Genomic DNA, 9,395 nt, shown 5'->3' on the forward strand with positions numbered 1-9,395 from the left:
AGTTCTCAAGTGAGTTAGACTTTGTACAATGTCTTCAAGTATAGTTCAACAAATATATGGTTTACATGCCTGACAAAGTCCTAAAATAATGGCAAAAACAAACGTTAAGCTTTCAGTATCCTTCAAGGGCATGCGGAATAGCTGCACATTCTGTCCCACTGTATACCTTACGGTTCCACACACCACTGTTATGTTCCCCTGCTATGGTACATTTTGTATGTTTAGCCAAAAATTCTGACGCACATCTAGGTGTTTTCTTTGTTTTTTTTGCATGGTTTTTGTTTTTGCCAGGCATAATATAATAGAAAGGAAATGACAGTGGGCATGGCATCCAAAATTTTATACAATTCACTCCCAGACTTTTGTTTTGAAACAAAAATGACTTCTTCATGAGTTTATGTGATTGGGACAGATACATGTGCCTGGAACACTCATAAAGAAGCCACATATAGAATGTTGCATTGCACTCTATTGTATGTAATGTAAATGTCTTGTTATCACTAGCTTATATTTTCAGCTGGTTAAATTGCAGATTTCAACACTAACATACAACGAAGTCATCGGCTGTGAGGGTCTAAACTGAGATGTGTTTCAGGGGCAAATAATTAAAAAAAAACACTAACCAAAAAGACAAAATTGCCCTTGACTTTTTTAACTTGAGACTTGCAGACTAACTAGATGTTCATACTTCCAACCTGAAATATGTATTGCAGTTAGATCTTTAAAGTATGGAGGGAAAGCAAGATGTTCATTAAGAAGTATGACAAACTATCAACAACATTATACAATTAAAAAAAAAAGTGTTACAATGTACTCTGCCACCAATGTGTACTTATGGCAAAACTCCACACAGGCGTTCACACATTGTAACCCAGTCAGGGCCCTTCTGAAAAAAATGTGGCTGCCTGCAGAATGCAGAACAAGCACAAATACTGAAGACAAAGCAACACGGAGTCCACATAAAACCATGACATCGCTCAGTCTCTGTGATATCTCCGCAGTTGCAGAGAAAACGCTCATACTAGTCAACTCAGTGACTCTGTAGCCAAAGCAAGGTGGTAAAACAAACCATCATTAAGGTCACTCAGCAGATTAATAGCCTGTGTTTCTACTGCTTTGCTCAAAGCATTCACCCTGCTCATTCAGAATGTTTCAAATAGAGCGTGCATGTTTTGCTTTACTGCATATATGACATAATATGTGAATAGTCAAATAATGCTTTGCCTACATGCTGTATGTTAACATACGTTCATTCTCTTTTACCATACAAAGCGAGATCTCAGAGATAGATAGTCCACTGCTGGACAGGCCTTAGCCTAATACTTAGCCTGATTAATTTATGTAATAATCGTTGTATCAGGAGTGTGTGGTTCACATACACTGTTCAAGGGCATAGAGACATCTGGGCAAATTCTTTACCACCTAGCTATGAAGGTTCCTTCATTCCCTACTGATGGCATACATATTATTATAAGATGTGAAAGAACGAAGCAAACCTGCCGCAAACTTCTGCTAACATTAGTACAAACACGTGTAAAAAAAAACCTCGCATACGTCACAGAAGTCTTTTAAAACTGAGCAGAATCGCCTATAAATTTATAACATACAATACATTTGTAAAGTCTATTTAAATACCGAGAAACCAACAATACCTGATTCGTTTTCAACTCCACTCGCAACTAGCGCTACGCAGTCTGCATCACAGCGTCACATGAGAACATCTGGTCCAATCAAGCATCAAACTTACACCACAACGAAAAAAGAAAGTGTAACGGTGCTGATCTTACAATGTCTTTTTTTGAGCGGAGTGCACTGGGCTTAGGCGATCCCTGGGTTTACAGATTTGTATATTAAATCTTTAAATTGAGGTTCATTCTACCATTGAAAAGTGTCCAGTACTTTGCCACTGAGAAGGCTCATGCTAGAACTTCAAAGGTGAGTGCTATTCACTGACTCTCACCAGCATAGGCAAGGCCTAACAGACAACTGAGCACCGGTCAGCTCTCTTGATTGAGGTTATTGTCATTCGTGTTTATTTTGTCTATCAAGTAGCAGTTTTAGCTATTTCACCAACGGATACGGAATTTTGCCATATTGAATACATAATTTATGGCAGTCGTCTTGAATACATTTTACAAACAAGCATAAAACCTCTAAATTAAACGCATTATAACAACAGACTATATTAAACTTTCCTTTATTTTTCAAATTGAAAAAGCCTACCTTCTTATGAGTTGGTTGTCATTGTTTAAGGTCATCTAGTCTCTCTACAGTGAAAAGGCAAATGTTTGGTACAATAATAGATGCACAATGTCCATTTTGTAGAGAGGAAGGAAGCAAATGAATGAGTCCACTATCGTACAAATATCATGTAGATATGTAGAAATAAAAATAGATATACATTAATGTTACTTGGAGCCTACGATGTAATGACCAATTTTAACACTCCATATAATTACGCAGATATTGAAAACTTTGCGATTTGCAATAAAGCCTCACATTATCCATGGCGGACAACTTAAATTTTCGTTCAGTTGAAGTGAAATGAACCACTGTTAAAATGGAATTTATTTGGAGCACTGGTGGTCACTGCAGTAGGGCTCGCTCATATCGTGGAATAGGCTAGAATGCCTACTGAAACACAAGTCGTGTACTGTAGGTCTACCTCATTATTTTGCCCTGTTTTACATGTTGACATAAAAGGCCATTTTCAATGATGAACTTGTAGATGAACTTTCTGGCAGGTGGTTAGCCTGTTAACTGCAATTCCGTTAGCGTTCATACCCAGTGATATTCGACTATTGGATGCAGACCTGTAAGACTTTCACTTTACACCATCATCAAAAGGCACATTTCGCTAGGTTTTCTGCTCGCACTGACTTACCAAACCTGATGCAAACCTTTTTCTGAAGAAAGTAGCCATGTCCTCTGTAGATTAAATGCCGGTAGTTGATTGGCGGAATGCAGATATGTGGGAAGTTATGACCTTTGGGAGCGCAGGGGGCATGGACACATTTGACACGCACACTATTAAAGCCTCCAATATGAAGATGAGTGATCTCTCTTTTCGTGCTGTGCGGCGCGTGTGTTATGTTGACGTGTGCGTACCTCTGGTAGTGGTAGACCACAACGTCTTCTGAATCTATTCAAGGATTACAACCACCGAAAAAGCTGCAAGTGCCTACGACTTTACAGGTTGGTAGGATATTACAAATAGCTATTTCACTGTGATGCTTTGTCTAAGCAGTTAATGTAGACTGTCTATTGTTCTTTGTTGTGAACTATTGAAGAGAATTATTAACAAATAACGCTCTCTGTGGTTTTATAGTAAGTTCTTGTTTCGTATATTTAATAAGACCTACATGTATTTGTTTCAACTGCACATATTGGGCTGTACGACAATCATTAATGTTATTTTTTCCTTTTTAAGAAGGTACATAGATTAATTGTGTTTTCTTACTTAGAAGAAGAAATTGCCATTTGTGCAAACAATACATACAAATTATGTAATTTATTAGAATAGATTTTCAATGCTGGTTTTATTTATTTGTCTTGTTGATCGTGATTTCAAGGTGATGGAGTTTAGCCATGAGCTCGAAGATCTCTGTCCGGTGTGTGGAGATAAGGTTTCAGGGTACCATTACGGCCTACTGACATGTGAAAGTTGCAAGGTAATTTTCTTTGCATGCAAAACGAATCATAATTAAATTGATGGACGTGGGCTCCGAGCGAAGTGATTGTTTTTATTTGTCTTTGTATATTTCTGATATGGGATGTCTTTCATACAGGGCTTTTTCAAGAGGACTGTTCAAAATAACAAGAGATACACTTGCGCTGAAAACCAGACATGCAGAATAGACAAAACCCAGCGTAAGAGATGCCCTTTTTGTCGCTTTCAAAAGTGCCTGAACGTTGGAATGAGATTAGAAGGTAGGCTACATTATTTTGGTCCTATCAAATAGAATGAGTGTTATTTATTGTTTTATATGAATAATAAAAAACATGAAAACATTATATGTAAACTTTCTAAATACATTGTGTAAAGACACAAGTAAAGTTAATTACAATCTATAATGCTGTATCAGCTTAAACATTAACATTCGATGTTTTAATATTAGGCTACTCACAAACACAAAAAACAAATTTTTACTAACTCATTTTTGTGTGATTCTTTTTTTGTATAAAAAACCACATGAATGAAATATGAGACTATATATTTATCCACCACCCATAAATTTCCCCCTTGTTGGCAGAAAATAAACTACTTGCGATTCCAAGGCTATGATACAGAAAGCACCTGTTTCCGCCGAGAAATGACACATTCTTCACTTGTTGATAAGACCAACTGGTTTCTGAAGCCATTTCTCTGACAGGAAAGCTAGTCAGAATCATAATTATTAATGCAACAGGTGTTAAAATGTGTTACCTCTGTCAAACTCTCTTGTAAATATAAAATAATCCAGTCTTTGGACCTGTAACATATAAAGCCATGGAACTGGTTCAGTTGAAGTTTGGGAAACAGTGACTTCTTTGCATATTTGTGTTGAGAATAATCCAGGGATCTTGCCAAAGACAGAATTTCATTCTTAATTTGGACTTTCCTAAGCTTTGTGGATACAATAACAAACATCTAAAATGTTTGTCCTTATTTAGTAGACACATGGCTATGTTTGAAACATTGTCATCATTTTGTGTGATATTATGTACAGTATTTTCTTCTAGTCCATGCCAGCAATTCATGAACATTTTCCAACACATCTCTCTCTCTCTCTCAAATTCAAATTCAAATTCAAAAAAGGCTTTATTGGCATGACTGCATACAATACAACGTTGCCAAAGCATGTTTACATAAAATGTAAAATGTCTCTCTCTCTCTCTCTCTCTCTCTTTCTCTCTCTCTATCTCACTCACTCTCTCTCTCTCATTAGCGGTCCGTGCTGACCGGATGCGAGGGGGAAGGAATAAATTTGGCCCCATGTACAAACAAGACAGGGCACTGAAGCAGCAGCAGAAAGCCCTAATCCATGTTAGCAACTTCAAACTAGAGCCAAGTCCTTCTCTGGCCCCAAGCCTCCAGACCAAGAGCAGCTTTCCAGGGGGCCTGTCGGGGCTCCTGCCCCCCCTTACCCCTCCGGACTGTGACTGCGTCCCTCCATATTGCCCCCCTTCTCTGGGTGTGGCCCTTCAAAGCCATGACAGCCCCTTTCCTGGTCAGTACCAATACACTGCCGCTCCTTTCCCCTCCAGGTCTATCAAGTCTGAATACCTTGACCAGTACTTAATTTCCCCCGACTCCCCGCCAGAGTACAGTTACCCTCAGGGGTGTCTGCTGGGATCCCCCCAAACCTCCAGCTTGCTCCCCGCCCTGCCACCACAGCTGGTGTTGAACCTGCTGCGCTGCGAGCCGGATGAAGCCCAGGTGCGGCTGAAGGTGGCGACCTACCTGTGCCAGGAGCAGAAAAGCCGGGGCAAGCAGGAGAAGCTCAGCTCATTCAGGCTGCTGTGTCTCATTGCGGACCAGACGCTCTTCTCCATCGTGGACTGGGCTAGAAGCTGCATCTTCTTCAGGGAACTTCAGGTAAAAAAAGCTTCCTGACACACTGATCAAGTGCTACAGAGACCTTATACCCTTTCTGTTTATGATGCATTACAAAATCAGGCTTCAATCTATTTTCAAAAATCCCTGTTTTATTGGGAAGCATAGAGTGATATGCTATTATCACAGGTCTCGTTTGATTTTTACATCTGACAGAACTGACTCTTTGAAAAATGGAAAAATAAGTAAACAGTAAGCCATCACAATTCTGTGAGAGAGATGTCTTCAGATGGAGCATGATGGGAACAAAAGATGACTACCGTGACAGGGAAGCACTGTTGCTCTGGCATTTGGCGATGATACGTTGATCTATGTTTCTGTGTGTGGACAAAAATAATGTATCAAATCTTCTATGTCTATCATGAATGCCCAGAGTAGTGTTCACTGAAACAGTGTTTGTGAGGGATGGTTTTGTTTCTGTTTTATGCAACAGAGAATGACTAAGCTGATAAAGCAGACAATGGAACCACTGTCGCTGCGGCTAAATAGAAAGGAACGCAAAGTGAAATATGTTAACTCTGGCAACATGAAAGTGTTTGCCTTTAATGAAAGACATTACAAAGAAAATGTTTTTTGGTTGAACATATAAAGGCTCATTTGAATTTAACCTGCTGAAAGCAATGCATGTAGACAAATACTCTGTACTGTAATGCAGGTACTGTAATGGGCTGAACAGGGAGCAGTTGCAAGTCTTATACCATATGCAGGGCGAGATCAGAGTCATAAATGTTGCTACATGTACCAGACTTCACCCACTCTGAACAGAGTTTTCTCTATTCTTGAAATGACATTCTTTCTAGCAGCAGATAACACAGGAATGTGAGCCAGCTAAAAGCCGCGAGATTCTTTCACCTTTATTTGTTGTCGCTGTAATGTGAATGCAACAGAGAGAAGGATAGATGGACCTAAACAATGAGACTTGTTTTGTTGAGTGGAATATTGTTAGCAAAAGTGTTTTGAACCGAGAATTCTGATTATTTGCTTGAAAAGTACACTGACCTCAAAGTACTTGTAGATGTTGCATATATTTCTATGGGTGTTTGCATGTGTGCTTATATACCTGATGGATCTTTTTAAAGGCTTTATGGAATGAAGTAAGCTGTGAAAGACTCAAACTTGTGTTCAGTGTGTGTGTGTGCACTTCCTCAACGTCCCAAAATCACTAAACGTTTGTGTGGTGCTTCCATGGTCAGGGGAGGAAGAGGGCCTTTAAGACAGATACATATATAGTTTCACTCAGGCTGCTCTAATTCTGTCAGCCTTGTGCTTGAGAAATGTTGTGTCCCAAACCAGTACAACACTATTGGAGTGTCATGGCAACACACGGTGTGTCACTGGTTACAATATTACTGACATACTCAGCCTTCGTATCTCAGACTAATAGATACATTCAGGGTGAACTTGGCTTCACTTATGGGACTAAGATGGAGAGAGATGGTAGAAGAGAAATAGATTATTGGATTGAAGGATTAGTGTGATGATAAATGAAAGTAGCTCTAACGATTGTAAATCCACCATGATGGGACTGTCAGTTTGCCCATTAGTTATGAGTGATGAGGTTATTCAATTAGGCCTTGTGATATCCAGAAAATAGGTGCTATTCTTAAACAGGTGGTGATGCTGATTTCTGTCTGCAGATATAAACGTTTTGTCATCCTGAGTATCTGTGCAGGTTGGAGATCAGATGAAGCTCCTCCACAACTGCTGGAGTGAGTTGCTGGTGCTGGATCACATCTGCAGACAGGTGCACCATGGGAAGGAGGGTATTGTCTTACTAGTGACTGGAGAGGAGGTTGGTTCACTTTTAATGTTGTGGTCAGCTGTGGTCAGTTGACGTCCACACAAGTTTTACCATTTTGTCAACTTTCTCCTGCCCCCTCATGTTCAGCAGATCCTGCTGTTTAAGTTGTTGTATTTTGGTTTCAGATCGAGATGTCCCCATTTTCTGCCAAGCAGGGCCACCCCTTATCAGCCTCGTACAGAGAACCCAGGAACTGGTGGAGAGGCTGCAGGGTCTGCAGATGGACAGGAAAGAGATGGCCTGCTTCAAGTTTCTCATCCTCTTTAATCCAAGTAAGATATGGTTGCTACCTATGTGCTTGTATACACATGAGATGAGCTCCAGAATCAGTTAATATGTCACTTTTATGTTGGAGCTAGAAGCTACAGTCTCTTGAGGAAATTAACTGGAAAATAAAACTTTCAGTCACCTGACTACAATAGGTAGCTGGCGGGCAAAAAGAACAGCGAAACAGCGAACATGGCGTTAAACAGTGGACAACTTCGAGCAGTGCCGCCTACTCAACTACGATCGCCATCAACCACAGACCATACCACTATAGCCAGACAGAGATATTTAGAAAAAGCTTTTCTTGCCCGCCAGCTGGTCATTCTGACGTCACGTGAAAACTATGGATTATCAAACCAAATGTAAACTGTCATAGTGCCATATGTGATGTCATAATGTCATAATGTCATAATGTCATAATGTGACATAACTCTGTCATCAACTTTTATCAATGCGCTTTCGAGGGTTTGGCAGCAACTGGAAACACACTTTTCAGTCAGTGTCAGTGAGCCAGAGATTGCGTGCCCAGAGAGTCCATTTGCCTGCTATGACTAACGTGAGACGGCTGTCCCTCCAGGTGTGAAGCTGTTGGAGAACCAGGCATTCGTGGAGAGTGTCCAGGAGCAAGTGAGCAGTGCCCTGATGGAGTACACTCTCTGCGCTTACCCCCAGTCAGTGGATCTCTACAGCCAGCTGCTACTGTGCCTGCCGGAGCTGCACACCCTGAGCACACAGGCGGACGACTACCTGCTCCACAAACACCTGAGCGGGGAGGTACCCTGCAACAACCTGCTTGTAGAGATGCTCCATGCAAAGAGAGCCACTGTATGATCACTGTATGAGCCACTGTATGCATTATTGTGTGTGTGTGTTTGTGTGTGTGTGTGTGTTTGTGAGAGAAACAGAGAGAAAGAGAGAGCACTGAGGTAAGAACAGGAGAAGCAAATTATGTTGTAAGATAAACTTTTTATGTCATATGTTGCCCTTGCAGGTGTGAGCACAGGAGTCTGTGCCAATATATTTACTTTTCTACCGTGGCAGTGTTAGCATATTTTGTATTCCTAGGTCACTCCATGTTACTCCTCCCAATATAAACATGTTTACAAACTGTATGTACAAACTTTACAGTCATTTTATGGGATACCTATCACTGTCTGTCCTTACTGTGTTTGAATATTATTTTATGGTTATTTGAAATTTGTTTATTATTTAAAATAAATATTCAGTCTTTAAACATCTTACGAAAGAATATTGTATGTCCTTAAACATCTATTACACAACACCCTGTATTTTTGCTCTGGTGTTAGTAAAAGCTGAGGTATTTATATAACAAAAGGTAGTGCTATTTTCTTATATGCTACTTTATATGCCATACAGTAATGCACATTTTTATAATGCCTGCTTTTTGTATTTTTGAAAGGTGCTTGATGGTATTCTGTTGTTAAATTTGGTGGGTCACATGTACAGCATGTTGAACAATAGTGTGTTAAACACTTTAAAGGCGTTACTGTAATCATCACAATTTATGAGAGTTGTCATATTTATTAACATGATTGTAAGGCATTCTGAATAAAAACCTATGTTTTCATTGAATCATACTTTCTATTGTCCTTATCATCCTGAAAGATAGGCAGTGTAGCAAAAAAAACAAAAAATTACTTTACAGCATTTTTTTTATTAATTAAGGTGTTTTAAATATACTCCCTCCATTTTTGACCCTCAGGTAGCATT

The 9,395-nt window shown here is 39.7% G+C and overlaps 1 protein-coding gene across 3 annotated transcripts; it reads left to right on the forward strand.

Annotated features, from left to right (window-relative positions):
* The first annotated feature begins 2,357 nt into the window (after positions 1–2,357).
* nr5a1a (nuclear receptor subfamily 5, group A, member 1a) lies at positions 2,358–9,257 on the forward strand. Of its 3 annotated transcripts, XM_031570698.2 has the most exons (8): positions 2,358–3,195; positions 3,573–3,671; positions 3,789–3,930; positions 4,929–5,210; positions 5,304–5,578; positions 7,269–7,388; positions 7,523–7,669; positions 8,242–8,376. In XM_031570698.2, the coding sequence occupies exons 2-8, from the start codon at positions 3,576–3,578 to the stop codon at positions 8,245–8,247; spliced, it is 1,068 nt and encodes a 355-aa protein (XP_031426558.1). In that variant the 5' UTR covers positions 2,358–3,195; positions 3,573–3,575; the 3' UTR covers positions 8,248–8,376. The 3 variants fall into 3 exon arrangements, with proteins under 3 accessions (XP_031426558.1, XP_031426559.1, XP_012683932.2); XM_031570699.2 differs by having other exon boundaries at positions 4,929–5,578; positions 7,269–7,392; positions 7,529–7,669; positions 8,242–9,257; XM_012828478.3 differs by having other exon boundaries at positions 4,929–5,578.
* Positions 9,258–9,395: the final 138 nt, after the last annotated feature.

This window comes from Clupea harengus, chromosome 7, assembly GCF_900700415.2.
Source record: "Clupea harengus chromosome 7, Ch_v2.0.2, whole genome shotgun sequence".
In the NCBI taxonomy this organism is placed as follows: domain Eukaryota; kingdom Metazoa; phylum Chordata; class Actinopteri; order Clupeiformes; family Clupeidae; genus Clupea; species Clupea harengus.